This window comes from Conger conger, chromosome 1, assembly GCF_963514075.1.
Source record: "Conger conger chromosome 1, fConCon1.1, whole genome shotgun sequence".
Taxonomy (NCBI): Eukaryota; Metazoa; Chordata; class Actinopteri; order Anguilliformes; family Congridae; genus Conger; species Conger conger.
In genome coordinates this window covers 44,490,699-44,507,239 of record NC_083760.1, presented here as the reverse complement: position 1 = coordinate 44,507,239, position 16,541 = coordinate 44,490,699, and the positions used below count along the sequence as shown (strand labels likewise).

At 42.1% G+C, this 16,541-nt stretch overlaps 1 protein-coding gene and 1 non-coding gene across 2 annotated transcripts in view; both read right to left on the bottom strand.

Moving 5' to 3' along the window:
* arid4a (AT-rich interactive domain 4A) overlaps window positions 1-16,541 on the bottom strand; it is a 47,384-nt gene that overhangs the window by 17,614 nt on the left and 13,229 nt on the right. The window contains exons 7-15 of the mRNA XM_061238866.1: window positions 14,317-14,396; window positions 13,937-14,031; window positions 12,910-13,042; window positions 8,342-8,421; window positions 7,537-7,613; window positions 7,310-7,464; window positions 3,513-3,585; window positions 3,179-3,273; window positions 1,311-1,408 (exon numbers count right to left, since the gene is read on the bottom strand). Of these exons, the coding sequence (XP_061094850.1) occupies window positions 1,311-1,408; window positions 3,179-3,273; window positions 3,513-3,585; window positions 7,310-7,464; window positions 7,537-7,613; window positions 8,342-8,421; window positions 12,910-13,042; window positions 13,937-14,031; window positions 14,317-14,396 (886 nt within the window). The remainder of the gene's footprint in view (window positions 1-1,310; window positions 1,409-3,178; window positions 3,274-3,512; window positions 3,586-7,309; window positions 7,465-7,536; window positions 7,614-8,341; window positions 8,422-12,909; window positions 13,043-13,936; window positions 14,032-14,316; window positions 14,397-16,541) is intronic.
* On the bottom strand, window positions 2,022-2,102 carry LOC133110669 (small nucleolar RNA SNORD53/SNORD92). The gene has a single exon (XR_009704888.1). It is a non-coding gene; the product is annotated as a small nucleolar RNA SNORD53/SNORD92 (small nucleolar RNA).

Sequence of the window (16,541 nt, the reverse complement as noted above, 5' to 3'; positions counted from 1 at the left end):
CACACAAACCCCGACTACTGTACATGCACACAAATGCAGACTAGTGTAGATGCACGCATAAACCCAAACTACTGTAAATGCACACACATAAACCCGGACTACAGTAGTGTGCAAAGATTTGGGCACCCCTGGTCAAAAAGCCTTTTACAATTAATATCTAAGTGAACAGAAGCAAACCTGACCTCTAAATTGTCATACAGCGTTAAAAATATCACATACCTTCAATTTTAAAGAAAGATTACATTTTATATATTAAAAAAAAAAATCTAATTATAAAAAAAGGGAAAGGCCCTGTGCAAAAGTTTGTACAGGGCCTTTCAAGCTCAGAAAGATTCTTCGGCCTTCTTGCATGCGCGGCATGTTTGAGATCTCCAGAGATTCTAGAAGTCTAGGGACTGTGGTGGCCATTCCAAAACCTTCATCCGTCTTTCCTGGAGGTACTTCATGGTATGCTTTGGATTGTCGTCTTGCAGGAAAACCCAACCTCTCTTCAATGTTAATGTCTGGACTGATCTTTGAACATTAGTCTCTAGAATTCCTTGATTTTTGGTGGAATCCATTCCTCCTTCCACTTGCACAATATTTCCTGTGCCCCCAGCTGCCACACAACCCCAAAGCATATTGAATCCACCTCCGTGCTTTACATTTTGCAAGGAGTTCTTCTCTACAATGGTTTCATCCTTTCTTCACCAAACATACCCATCTATTTCTCACCAGGTCTTCGGCCATTCTGTCTGAAATCTGTATTGGTCTTCCAGACCTTGCCTTCAACCATCTTCTTCCATTTTCTAATAATTTTTCTGACGGTGGAAATAGGTAGTTTGAAACAGAGTTTTTGTAGCCTTCTTCTCCTTGGTGGAAATTAACCATCTTCATTCCGAAATCTTTTGACAACAGTTTAGAAGAACCCATGGTTGTCGACACCAGACAGAACAGCCACTGTACTTAAAAAAGCATGGAGTTTCTTCAGAATAAAAAGTTCAGCCCTGGACTTATACCCACATGACTCACTGAAGCCCTAACGAGAATAAGAATAATCCAGAAGGGTTCCGAATCTTTTGCACAAGGCCCTTCATTTTTATAATTTATAAACCGTAAAAAATGAAAAAAAAAAAATCTTGCTTAAACTTTCAGAAAGTCTCATGTTTAACTCCGTTTAGAGTTCAGGTTTGCTTTCGATCACATACAGATTCATTGTAACAGACATTTAAACCAGGGGTGTCAATATTTTTGCACGCCAATGAAGTGTACACTCACCATGAACCCAGACTAGACACACAAAAATCAAGCTAGTGTAACGGCCAACTTACTTTCTGTAAGCGGTCTTCACGTTGTAGGAGGCAGCAGAGTTCAGAACAGGAATGCCGAGGTCCATGTAGATTTGCTTCCACACAGCCCCACTCTCAATCTACACGACACAACAAGAGCATGTGTGACTCAGACTGAAGGATACCATTTAGGCAGCATATGGCTGCATCAATAAAGCCCATGAACCATTTCAACTGGCTTTTAGACAACATCCTACAGCTTACCGATTCTGTATACCACGGATGCACAACCCTATTCCTGGAGATATACCATTCTGTCGCTTTTCATTTCAACCCTAATTTGCCACACTTGTGAACCAATTAGCAGCTCAATGAGATCTCTCGCTGTTGAATGAGGTGCGCTTTGTTATGGTTGGAGTTAAAGGCTACTGGATTGTAGATCTCCAGGAGGAAGATTGAGAAGCCCTGGTACAGACTATACCCTCAGCAATGTTCATGGCAATGTGAATTAAGTAAGAATTAAGTGTGTGTAAGAAAAACAGGGTGGCGTTTGGCTGGCCAGCAGCAGCACTAGAACTCCAGGAGTATGGGCTTCCACCCACATTAGCAATAGTGGGTGGAAGCCTTACTCCAGGATCCAGGCAAAACAGGTGAGAAACTACAACCCAACATGATAAAGTGACTTAATGCTGTAGTGTCATTTCGTTTTGGCCGGTTGAAAGAGACCAGGCTTTAATTATTCGCCATTAGGGGCTGATCAGATAGCCAAGAGAAACGTGACATCACCAGATATCAGTCCGGTTTGCGAAACCATTTTCAGTATCATCATTTACGCCCCCTTCTGGCCAACTCTGGCGCAACAGAACATGCACCAGGTGCCCACAGACGGATTGGTGTGATCCAGCCTTGATTCAGATAAACATTTCAACCGCATAACCTGGGAGCACGCACAACCGCACTTGCTCGTGTTGACCATGTACATCCAGCACACACATCTAATATCATATGCCAAGAACAATTCAATTAATGCTAAATGTTCCATTATCACTCGCCACTTACCATGGATGGGTCTCAAAAAATAATCCTCACAGATGTCCAAAAACCCCATATTAAAAAACAATAATTTCAAATAAAAACTTGCCAGGAAAATGAGGCCACATATCCTGCACATCTTGGCAAAGGCAGCGCATACTTTTACCCACAGGGTGATTAAAGAGCGCTGATGCATTCAGGACTCAGCTAAAAGGGAAGCCATTGCATTCCCAGACTGCTCTCCTCACACAGGAGGAAGCAGTGCAAATTCAGGCCTGGCTTAATGACCACTCACAATTAAACACTATATAAAGCTAAGAGTTAGCATGCACCAAAGAGGTTAACGGCTCTGGAGCTCTCAAGTTTTTCCTCCACAAGAGAGGACGGACAAGAGGGAGTGGTTTGGCTCGAGTTTGCAGACCTTTGGTGTCTTCTTTATCAAGCAGAAATGCTCATTTAAAATATTTTCCACAGGCAAATCAAGTAATGGCAGAACTTTTTATCTGCAGCAGCCTTTCCTGAAAAGTAGACCTTTCTTCATTGAAAAAAGCAAGGAAGCAGTCCAGGCTCCAGAGCTGGGGCAGTATGTTTACTGCAGTGGTCTCCAACCCTGGTCCTGGAGAGCTACTGTGTTTCTGCTGCTTTTTGTTTTCACCTTAAAATCAGCACCTTGTTGAGACCCAGGTAACCAGGTGAGGCGAGTCAACTGTGTAATTAACTACTCTAATTGATTAAGTGCAGAGTAACAACAAAAACCAGGAGTCCCTATAGCTCTCAGGGGTTGGAGAACGCTGGTCTAATGCGAGCCTTGGACCACCCAGTTGGGAGTGAACACTGCAGTCCCAGCACCCCCAGCGCTGAAGAGACAGAGCTCTTACTTTGTCACACCCTCCCTGGTGGAACACCAGTCTGAAGAGCTTGAAGAGGTTCAGGTCCTTGTAGCCCAGCACGGGTGGTTTGTTAATGGGTGTCCCTGGGAAACAGATGAATGAGCATTAGACAGAGAGAAAGCCCAGGTTCTGCAGTCACACAACCCTTCAGCACACTTCTCACAACAGGCAGTACCAAAACAAAAACACAGATTTCAGCTGCCATAGCAATGAATGCCTGCTTTAAATTCTGTCTTTTTGGAGGGACAATCTCTCCCTCCTGCCACCCTGAAGACATGGTCAAATAATAATATTCAACACAGTAATTGTATTTGAGACTCACCTCTGTCCTCCATGAACTTGTAGAGCTGCTGCAGGAAGTGGTCCCTCTCCTCTGGGTCTGGTTCCACCTCAGGCTGAGGACACAGACACGAACACACCTATTAATCTCCTGATTAGAGCTCTACTATTGCCTGTAAATGTTCCACACACAGCACATCATGACACCCCAAATAGCCCATTTACATGCATACCATTTCTAACAATATCAATGAAAGTTCTTCCATTTAGATTTTTTCTTGATTCTATTTTGTTCTGTTGAATGAGACAGGGCTGAAATGATTCCCAATCAGAGGTTGAACAGATAGCGAAGAGACATGAAGATATCAGCCCAGTTAGCGAAAGCATTCTCAGTATCATCATGTGCGCCCCCTTCTGGCTGACTAACAACAACGGAATTTATAGACTACAATCTTTATGTAAGAGGCGTGTGAAAATAAATATAAATGAATAAGTACATAAAAATAAAAAACTGTGTGTGTGTGTATGTATATATATATACACACACACACACACATATATACATATACACATTTGTACATTCCTCTGTTAGAACTGAAAGAATCTCGCTGTCATGGTTCAACGGTTTCCTTTCCTTTTTTTTTTTTTTTTAAATGTAAATTTCAAGAAGGCAGTTGAGGTCGCTCAGCATGTTCCTGAAACACATGGCATTGGCGTGAGACGGTGGGGGGGGGGGGGGGGGAAGCAATGTGCGGCCCGTCCTGCTACTGCCATGGATGCCTGGAAACAAGCAGCCCATCTACAATGAGCGTGCTCTGGGGGAGGGTCATCTCCTTCGACTCCGTCGCGAGAGCAGAGCTGAGGACGCCGGGCGGCATTAAGCTGCCCAGATAGGGTACCGTCGGGTTCAGGGGGTGAGAAAGACTCCATGCTGCCCCCCTCATGGAGTCTGCCTCATGTTGGGGACATGCTCTGGAAGGGGTAAACCACTCTGCAGCTCGTTCTCGATACGCTCTAATCCACTAACCACCGCTCTACAAACCCTCACGCACATCACCCGCACAAAAGCAAAACCGGAGGCCGACGATTTTAACCCGACTACGCCTCGCATAGCTGTTCCTGGCGCCTGGAGTATGCATACAGGAAGCAGAACCTCAGTCGATGCCCACACCGCCCACGCCCCCACCCCCCCATTTTTAAAATGCATGACAGAAACATAGAGGAAGACCAGGAGAAAATGTGCATAGCTCGCCCTCACCCGTCCAGCCAACAGCCCCCAACGCAGCGATGGCGAGCGGCTCTGGTCTCAGACAAAGCGCTGCTGCAGTGTGCTCGCCCCAGCAGCGCTGCCTCCAGCTCCTTTAAAGCGGCAGCAGCGCTAAAAATACTCAACAGCGCGCGTCTGCTAAGTCTGGAACCAACAACTCATTAGCACAGAAGCCTCCCGCACCTACTGTCCTCAGGATTTCTCATCAATTAATTTGTCTGAACAACATTTCCAAAAAAATATAAATAAAATAAAATAAAATAAAAACACCCAGAGGATGAAACTGGGAGAGAAAGAAGCAAGATGGAGGGGGAGGGAAAGAAAGAAAAAAAAAAAAAAATTTCTTTATAAGAGGGATGCCTTTATAAAAGCGGTGCAACACACACTTTCAGTAAATAACAATGGGAGCTCTATACAGGGCTGCTCCAGCATGGGAGGGAAAAACACAGGCAGAGAGAAACGTGAGAACAGTGGGCCCTGCTCGTCTACCGAGAGCTGGGCCCGCCTCCAGGGGCAGCTGGCCAATCCCTGCGGCTCTCTCAATGAGAGGAAGTGGGGGGTTGCTATGGGAACTGTGTGAGAAGCCGCGCGGATGGTCATTGGTGCCCTCTCAGGAAGAATGAAGCCCATTGTTACTCTCTGAGGCAAGGGCCTTTCCCACCCGCTGGGGCCTTCAGCTGAGCCTGCCCACAAGACGCACGCAAGGAACATACCCACAACGCTGCGAAAGCTTTATCGCTCTGTCTCCAACCAATTACACAAACTACTCACCTAGCCCAGGCTGTGTGTAAGCTATACTGACCACAAAGTAAACAATACTCACCCAACAATACTCAAGAGTGCACAACCCCCTCTGTAACAAAGTCCTTAACAGCAGCATATTTATAGATTTCATGCCAATGAAGTCTATCTGGCAGAAGCCGGGAAGTGGGATGAAAAGATGAACAATTATAATTTTAACCAATGCATTTTAAAAAATGACATACGATCGACCAGCATGCCTGGACGTAAACTACAGGGATTTAACTACAGATTTCTACAACTGAGGTTACACTGCAATTACACTATTTTTTTTATTATTATTATTATTAATTTAGTAATTTTCTAACACATGTATCGGATCGGTACTCGGTATTGGCTGATACTGATTCCGATACTTGAACTTGTGTATCGGGAAGGAAAAAATGGTACTGGAACATCTCTAGTTAGTCACCTTCCTGTCAGCTTTGACCAGTCTGGCACTCCTCTGACTCCTCTCTCATTAACAAGATGTTTTTGCCTTGTTACTGCTGCTCACGGGATGTTTTTTATACCATTCTCTGCAAACTCTAGAGACTGTTGTGCATGAAAATCCCAGGAGATCAGCAGTTTGAGATACTCAAACCATCCTGTCTGGCATCAACAATCATTTCACGGTCAAAGTCACTTAGATTAGTCACACTCACATTTTTCCCCATTCTGACATTTGGTCTGAAAAATAGGTCAATCTCTTGACCACGTCTGCATGCTTTTATGCATTTAGCTGCTGCCATATGATTGGCTGATTAATGGCTACTTCCAAAATGATAGGCTGATTAATGGCTACTTCCAAAATGATAATGCACCATGTCACAAAGCAAAAGTTCTCAAACTGGTTTCATGAACAATGAGCTCAATGTTCTTCAGTGGCCTTCCTAAATTGACTTCACGTGTTCGTACCTTGGTTAAATGTCACGGTAACCACTGCCTGCTATTCACATTCCTCAACGTCAGTAGGCAGCAGAGCCGTTATCCACCCAGAGAGTAAGTTCTTTGCTGTTGTGACGTCATGCTAATTTCTTGTATCGGCCTATATTTTTAGTTTGTATCCAGACTACAGGCTATAGGACAGGAGAGGTGCAGCACAGGCTGAGTCAGGATGATTAGACTGGCCTTTAAACATTGGGAGGACCAGGGTTGAACTGGGCTGAACAGCTGCACTGCTGGACTAAAATAGGAGCCAATGTTTATATATAAAATAAAATAAAAATCAATTCCTTGCAACAACATCTAAGACCATCAGTAATTCAGGGGTGCCACAGAGTACAATCTACACCAAGATAACTTAATTGCCTGGCTGTAGATTTGGTGGGATCATCACAAACCTACCTGGCTGCAAACCCAAAAAGAATTTGGGATAAATGGTTTGTCCTCTAACAAGTGGATTCAACAGAACCTGGTTTATTACAACCAAAATCAACAGAACCCCATTTAACACAACCACCATCAATAAACAGAACCCTGTTTACCACAACCAAAGTCAACAGAAGCTTGAGTATGCGACCAAAATAAACAAGCCCGTTTACCACAACCAGAATCAACAGAACTGGAGGCACACAGGACAGGAAAATGCATTACAATCCAATCTCCAGCTAATGAAAGCAAAGGAGGCTATATTTAGTATATACTATAATCATACCAAACTGAACATTAATAAAACAGAAACATTTGGCAGCAATGACACCATCAACAGAAGCCCATTTAACAGTCTCTGCACCCTGTTCACCAAAACAAGCCTGCACTGTGCTCAGTGCAACAATTGGAGCTGGCCCTACCTCTTCCTCCTCCACTTCCTTCTCGTCCTCCTCGCCATCTTTCCCCTCCCCGTCTTCCTCATCGCTGCTGGAGGACTCGAGTATCTCACTCATATCCATCTTCCAGCTCTCAGGGATTACATTAGCCTTGAGGAACATCCTCGCCTCCTCCAGCCCTAGGGAGAGGGGGCCGTTAGAGGACAAGATCATCCCAGCCAGTCAGGGGAGCTGATGGACAAAACTCTTACCTTTCTTGTTTGAGAACTCAGGCTTGAAGATGCCTTCTACATCCAACTGGTGGACCTCTTTTCTTGCAACGGTGTGGCTGGAAGAAAGGAAAAGCAGAAGTTAGAGCCTCAGGAAGTAGCAACTCAGCTGGAGAAGTATGTAAATTACATTAAGACATCAATTTCAAAACCAGGAAGCCCAACAACACAGTTCATTTTGATGTCCCTTAAGTTGTTCACCAAATGACCATCACCACCATTATACGCGCCAGCTAATCTGGTTTGATAAAACCTGTGTGTCTGTATGACAAGAAAGCGTTCGGAAAAATAAATCCAAAATAACAAAAAAATAAAAAATAAAAATAATAATAATTTTCTACCTGAAGATGACAAATATTTAATGCACATTCTGTGCCCTCCTTAAAAATGTGTCTTCGCCACTAAGGCTCTTTGACTCAAATGACTCGTTCCTAATAACATTGTTTGGAAGAATTCTGCTCATGCTTAATATGAAAAGCATGTTGACGTCAGTCATTTGCCTCAACCTTAATCGAATGTACACAAACGTACTTGCCTTCTGTAAATTAAGCAAGCTGGCTTGTACATTTGATCTTCTGATCTTGAACTTTAACTAGAAAGAACACAATTTCTGTGTTTCTCTTACCTTAAGCTACCTTAAGTCTGCAATATCTACAAATATCTACAATGTTGGCAAATCACTGAATGGCAATTGTAATACTATGGCCAATGAAAACGGTTGTTTAGCCAAGCATGACCATTCAAACCTTTCAATTTAAAGCCAAAACTAGGAGAGCAAACAACTTACAATTTGGAATCTGCAAATGATCGCACTAAGCATTGGTCCTTTTTGACTGCCAGGTCATCACTGCAGCTGGGGGATATCACCTAGGAAAGAGAAGAAAAGAAAGGGAGATGAACCCCTTAAGTGCAATTTTCAATCACTATGGTAACAGGATATACCGCTTGAAAGTGTTAACTCACAGTTCTCTTGTATAACCTATTTTAAGATGCCACTACTTTCGTGAAAACAGTTCCGTATCTTGTAACGTGGCAAATCTCTCGTCTGAGTTAATATCTCTGAGGAAGACAGTGAAAACACTGTTGACTCCACACTAGAAGGCATTTTCAGTGACTAATTATATCATTGAGCATAAAAATACATTCAACATTTTATTATGCAGTATGCTTATAAATAAGGAGCTAGCCTGCTTTTAATATCATTAAGTTTCCTTTCTGGAAAACTGCCCATACAGTCCCCCCCTCCCAAAAGTATTGGAACAGCAAGGTAAATTCCTTTGTTTTTGCTATATACTGAACACAATTTGAGGTTTGAGGTCAAAAGATGTACATGAGATGACAGATCCAAGTTTCAGCTTTTATTTTCTGATAAAACTATCAGATTTGTTAAAGAACTTAGAACATATCACATTTGTATCAGATCACCCAATTCTTAGGTGAGCAAAAGTATTGAAACATGTGACTGACAACACAGGTGTTTCTGGTTGCCCAGATGTTTGTTTATTTATCTATTTGTAAGGGACCATGAAGACAATATTTAATGTTGCCATTTGATGACTTGTAACAGATTTAGCCTTAGCTCATTTCCATCTGCACTCCCGTGGCAGGTCACAGTTAATACATATATAAGCCGCACAATCCACAACAACACCAACAATAAAAATATACAGCACGTCATGACACAAAGAGGCAATAGACATTGTGGGATTTAAGTGTAGAAGGGCATATATGCATAAAGTGTTCTAGTGCATTAAAAATATGCATTTGCTACACAATCAAATGCAATCCAGATATTTAATGATAGCATGTTTGTTTAGCCTTAAACCATGTTTTCACTTCAGCTGTGAAGCTGTTCAAGGAACTGTCACTCTTAATATCTGCCTGTATTCCAATTGCTAATAGCCTTAAAAGAGAAGGCAGACTGACCAAATGTTGTGCGTAGCATGGGTATTGCGCAATCTCCTCTAGAGGAAATCCTGGTAGGTCTGGTAGTGCAGTCTGTGCGTGATGTAATACATTCTGACAGAGTTGTGATGTGAGATGTGTGCGGTTAGATTGATTGGTTAAACAATAAATAGTTCTGAATGTCTACTCTTGGTTTTAGCCTTAGGTTTTGCCTGCAGACTGCTCTTGGGTTAGAAAAGATAAACCAACATGTCTTTGGGAAAAAGCTTAGAAAAGAGGGGAAATCATTACACAAGCATTGGGGATAGCTTATACAATAACTTGGAACGTCCTGAAAAAAAAGAAAAGACACCACTGGCGTACTGAACAACAGATATCGAACAGGTCAACCAAGGAAAACAACAGCAGTTGATGACAGAAATAGCAGTTGTGAGAGTTGTGAAGAAAAACCCTAAAACAGCAGTCAGTGATATCACAAACAATCTCCACAGGGCAGGGGTGACGGTGTCTCAATCAACCATCCAAAGAAGACAGCCGCAATATAGAGGCAATACAACAAGAAGCTAACCACTCGTTGGAAGGCGGAGGGCAAGATTCCAATTTGCAAAGAAGTACAGAGATGAGCCACAAACGTTCTGGAACAAAATTTTTATAGACTGAGACCAGGATTAACCTCTCCCAAAGTGATGGAAAGGCCAAGGTGTGGAGAAAGAAGGGATCTGCTCATGATCCAAAACATACAAGCTCATCTGTGAAGCACGGTGGAGGTGACTCTTGATAACTGCCTCACCCTGGCTCCACAAGTATCCTCCACTGCCAGAACCTGCAGGTTCTTTCTGTATAATATACGCCGTATCCGTCATCTCCTGACGGAGAAAGCCACCCAGCTCCTAGTCCAGGCGCTCGTCATTTCCCGCCTGGATTACTGCAACTCCCTCCTAGCCGGTCTCTCAGCGTGTGCCATCAAGGCCCTCCAGCTGGTCCAGAATGCTGCAGCCCGCCTGATCACCAGTCAGCCCAGATCGGCTCATGTCACCCCGCTTCTCATTGGCCTCCAATGGCTCCTATTGCCGCACGCATCCGTTTCTAGGCCCTACTGCCCAACCTTACATACAATCCGTGATCACTCCCTACTCCCCATCTAGACCACTCCGGTCTGCCAGCTCTGGTTGCCTTATGGTTCCCTCTCTACGTACACCTGGCGGTCGAGCTGCACGTTCACGCCTGTTTTCCGTTCTGGTTCCTCAGTGGTGGAATGACTTGCCTAACACTGTCAGGACAGCAGAATCCCTCCCCCTACCACTGTCAGGACAGCAGAATCCCTCCCCCTATCTCGACGCAGACTCAAAACCCACCTTTTCAAACTCTACCTTAGTCCTCCCTCCTGATCCCCCCCCCCGCTTTCTGTTATCCCTATCCTTGTCTACACCCGCCCCACAAAAAATAAAAAAATGAAATTGCACTTATGATGGCGACTTTGTTTAGAACAGCATTCCATGTGTATTTTTCCTAGTTCTGGATGTGATGTTTTGACTTTGGTAGAACCTATCCACGCTTTGGATTAAAAGCGTCTGCCAAATGACAAAAATGTAAATGTAAATGCAATTGTCATGGCTTGGGCTTACATGGTAGCTTCTGGTGTGGGCTCACTCATCTTTATTGATGATGCAACTCATTATGGTAGCAGCGGGAAGTCTACAAAAACATCCAATTAGTTTGGAGAAATGCATCCAAACTAATTGGTAGGAACTTAATCATGCAGCAAGACAATGACCCAAAACACACTGCCAACACAACAAAAGGACTCCATTAGGGAGAAAGAGTGGAAGGTTTTAGACTGGCCAAGTCAATCACCAAACCTTGGGACTTGGGAGTTATTGCAAGCAAGGGATACGATACCAAATATCACTATTCCAATATTTAACTCACCTAAAAATCGAGTGGTCTGCTACCAAAGGTGCTGTGTACTAAGGAGTTTAACACATCTAGGTGTAATTACCTGGAAATAAGAGCTAAAGTTCTGAATTCTTGTCTCATGTTCATCTCATCTCAACCCCAAATGTATTCAGTGGATACATTCAAACAAAGGAATTGGCGTTGGTGTTCCAATACTCTTGGAGGGGACTGTAGATTAGAAAGAACAATGCATAATTTTCAGTGATACTGTCCTCAAATTATTGTCCAGGGTTGTGACTTGGCTCCAGTGCACCAGCCACAGTTACAATAATCTGTATCCAATCAAAAACAGAAAATCTTCTCAGTGAGGGCAAAACATTTTTTGAATCAAGAAAAGTTTCCACTTTCAGTGTTTGAACTTCTGTATCTATGTTTTAGTAATATTTGAAGTAATTCTGACTCTTGGAAAACAAACACCAAAGGGTTACACCAGATTTATGTCAGTCATCAAAAGTCTTCAAGAATAGTAATCATTTTATTTTGTGTGTGTCAGGAAAAGTCAAGACACTTAAAGGGGTTAAAATAATAGATTAGACAGGATAGATTTTCTGGGTTTTTTCAAAATATAATTTCACCTTGAATGCTAGTGGTCAATTGGCCCAGACAGTTCCTGTGCGCAATGTGAGATATTTCAGATACTTCAGATACTTCTTGTACTTTATCAGCACACACATACTTCAGATAAGTTTCTGACAAACAGCCAGCTTTGCAATGGCTAGAACAGTTTTCCCAAGAAAACCCATTCACAATTATGAACAGAAATATCATTTTTTATGTTTTGCCAGTATTTCTTTGCTTAAGCACAGTCTGGTGTTGCATACGTGATGGGAGATTTTTTATTATTTTTCATTGTGATATACATAAACAACCTCTGGAGGGATAACATTGAGCAAGCTGCTTTCAAGGCTTCTGCCTTCGACCACAGACCTTTGAATGCCCAATACCAGCCATAGTAAAGCCAGAATCCAAAATAACTAAAATACCTTTCAGTGCTAACAAAAACTGTCTGAGCCAAACAAAACCAAACACTAAAACTCAAATTATATTTTAAATACCACTGGTAAGTGAACTCTCCATTTATCCAAGTGCAAAAGAACAGACAAATCTCAAGAATTTCAGCCACAGTAAGCATTTTCAACACTTGACAGCTGAAAACTGGATCAGCAAGAAACAGTGGAAGGCACAACACAGTGCCCTCTTAAATGAGAAACTCAGATTCAATAAGTATCTGAGGCATCAATGACTCATCCAACTGTCAAATTTTTCTATGGAAAGCACAATTTTCATTGGTTCTTTCAAGTTAGTCATTGATGAGCACATGAATACCAAACCCATTATGGGGTTCATGAAGCATCACTCATCACCATTACATAAACTACAATTCTGACTGAAGTGTAAATCAGACAGCTGACAGACAATACAGGGGTAAAACCACCACATATCCCACAATGCTTTGGGAAAGACAAAAACCCTTAAGGGGATATCACGACCTACCAGGGCAAGATACGAAGATGTCCAGTCAGGCATCGACTGGATGCAGGCCACCTTCCCAAGCAAGTCGTCATTCAGCCGCCGCTTGTCCTCCTCTTCCTCCTCACTGGATGAAGACTCCTTCTCATCCTCCGCACTGAGGGATTCAACAGAACAGGCACCGTGGTGTTTAAAAAGTAAATAAATAAATATACACACACACACACACACCCACCCACCCACCCCCACCCACACACACACACACACACACACACACACACATATATATATACACATATACATCTATAATAATAATAATAATAGACTACCATTTTTGCACTGTTTTTCAGACTATTGGCTGTGTTGCCCATTCATTGCAGTCATTACAACCGTTCTGCACCCATATGCTATTGCTGTTCTTGATTATCTTGTGATATGCACAAGTCACTGGTGCTCCCCATTTGCATTTGTTGTTGCATGTAAATATAGCTTGACAGGTTTTGCAAGCTTTAATTTGAACATTTTTACAATTTTGTTGCGCATGGCAAAGCGGTTTTTAAAATTTGCCACCATAGCACAATTCCAATGGAATGTTTCACCAACATTTCAGACATCACAATGAACTTCACGGGAGCTTCAGGCAATGGAAAACATAAATGGCTGGGCACAGTCTTTCAAGATAAACCAGGAGCACTGTATTTACACACTGACATGCTCTACAGATGCAGATGGATGCACTTGAGAAGTCACCAAGATATTGAATGCAAGCACATACGTTCTGTGTATATCCCATCAGAATGTGACATCATCAGTTTTCGTAAAACCGCTGCATGACATTGCAAATGTTGACATTTTAATGAAATTATTTTAAGGTAGCCAAAAATAAAGTTTGAAAAATGCAATGAAATTTGTCAGTAGGCTACTCTATTACATTAGGGCAGTCACAGACCATTCTTTGAGTTTACACCGATGCAGTTACATCAGATTTAAAGTAGGATTCACTGTGCAGTTCTCTTATGTTTCTGGTTGGAAGTGAACACCCGACACTCACATGGGCAGTGACGACCGCCGTCCTCGGTTTGTCTTTTTGCCAATGACAGGTGTTCCAAAGTGCTCTGGGTTTGTTAGGGGCAGTTGGTCCAAGGTCTGGGGACAAAACCAAGGATTTATCTATAATTATTCCTGAGACTCAAACACCAAAACAAACTCAATTCAAGATGCAATGACACAGAAATAAGAGATATGGGGTACGATTTACGTCATTCTCAATAAAAAACATGGGGACATGGAGCAAGATTTACCTCACTCTCAATAGGACATGGGGATACACTGAGTAAGATTCAACTCACTCTCAGTAAGAGACATCGCCATACAATGTAACTTTACTACCCTATCTAACTCAGACATGGGGACAGAGTGAACTAGCTTTACCTCGCTTTCAGCAAAATGTCTTTCGCCTTTTAGGCACAGAGACGTCCTTCGGAGTGTCTTCTCATCCCCATCATCAAAAACTGGAACAAAAACAAGAATAAGGATTATAGCAAGAAAGATTTGTGAGCCTTAAAAGTTGTCCAGGAGAAAATGGGTACAATGTATGGAACCAAGTATGATATTAATATAAAACTGCTCTAAGCTTGAAATCAGGCATGGTGCCCGAGGACTTTAAGCCCTGCAAGAAGCCTTAGATTTAGACAAATAAAAATAATGTTTATGATTTGATTGGCTTTTCATACATACAAAAAAAAAGAAATTTCAACATATATTTATTAAATCATAATTCAATCAATAAGACAATTCAAACCCCGACCACAAAAAATATATACATTTCCACCTTGACGGGCATTAGCTTACAAAACTATAGAGAAAACTGTAAACAGGAGAGCATCTTGCTATTCATTGATATTTAAAAACAAGCAAGCACACAAACACACACGTATGTAAATGTCTATATGTGTGTCTGTGGGTCTGAAACCTTTTGAAAGCCAAATGGGTCATGCTACACAATGACAAAATTTCAGTGAATACAATACCTTGCAAGACAGAAAATTTTTCCTTAAATTTGTCACTATAATGGAACTTCCTGCACTCAAAAAACGATTAGACTCTTGAGGCATAGGATTGGTTCCTGAGGGCTAGGATGATTCCAAGAAGCTTAATTCCCAGTTTATAGGTTACTCAAGAGGCATAGAGAAATTGGCAAGTACAGAGTTCCTGTTGGACAGGGTTTCATTCCAGTTAGAGTGTGTTAAAAAAAAAATACTAACATGCTTACTAACATGCTGAAACCCCCAGAAAATTTATTTTTGTTGCATATCGTTTTATTCAGCATCACAAATGGGACTAAACGCCAGAAAACACCTTTCAGTTCCTGTCCAACAGTACTGCAAGTTGCAAAAGGCCAAGTCAATTAATTTACATTTTACAATGAGCTCAATTTAGAACTGAAAATGAAAGCCGATCTAGAGTTCAGAATTTCAGCTTTTATTTCCTGGTATTTACACCTGGATGTGTTAAACTATTTAGAATATAGCACCGTTAGTATCAGTTTAGTACCCAATTATCAGGTGAGCAAAAGTATTGCTGTACAGAGAGTATTTAAGTAAATGAAAGAAAAACACACTTCATATTTGGGAGCATATCCCTTGCTTGCAATAACTGCATCAAGCCTGCAACCCATTGACATCACCAAACTGCATTCTTCTTTTGTAATGCTTTTACTGCAGCCTCTTTGTTTCGAGGGGTTTTTCCCCTGCCATCTCCTCTTCAGCACTTCCTCCACCGTGCTTCACAGATGAGCTTGTTTTTTTGGATCATGAGCAGATCCCTTCTTTCTCCACACTTTGGCTCATCAGTCCATAAAACTTTGTTTGAGAACTTTGGTGGCTCATTTCTGTACGTCATTGCAAATTGTAATCCAATTGTTACTACTGATGAGTGGTTTGCATCTTGTGCTATAGCCTCTATATTGCTGTTCACTTAGTCTTCTTCAAACGGTTGATTGAAACACTGTCACTGACTGATGTTTTGGGGGGTTTTCCCCTTTCCCCTATTCTAAGCTGTGAGAAAAGTAAACCATTTTGAAGCTCAGAAAAAGAGGGTAAATTGATGAGAGCCATTGCACATGCATAGCTTTTACAACCACGTGGAATGTCCTGAAAAAAAGAAAAGAAAAACGCTACTGTACTGAGCAACAGGTATCAAACAGGTCAACCAAGGAAAACAACAGTTGATGACAGAAACATTGTGAGAGCTGCGAAGAAAAACCCCAAAACATCAGTCAGTGACATCACAATCTCCACAGGGCAGGGGAGAAGGTATCGCAATCAACCGCTCGACTTAGAGATCAGCAATCTAGAGGCCTATACTACAAGATGGCCAAGTCAATCACCAGACCTTAACCAAACTGAGGATGCATTTCACCTCCTGAAATGGAGACTGAAGGGGAAAAACCCCCAAAACAAACAACTGAAAGAGGCTGCATTAAAACCCTGGAAAAGCATCACAAAAGAAGAATGCAACAGTTTGGTCAATGGGTTGCAGGCCTGATGCAGTTATTGGAAGCAAGGGATATGCGACCACATATTAAATGTTACACCTCATCATTTACTTAAATACTCTGTCCCAATACTTTTGCTCACCTAAAAATTGTGTGGTCT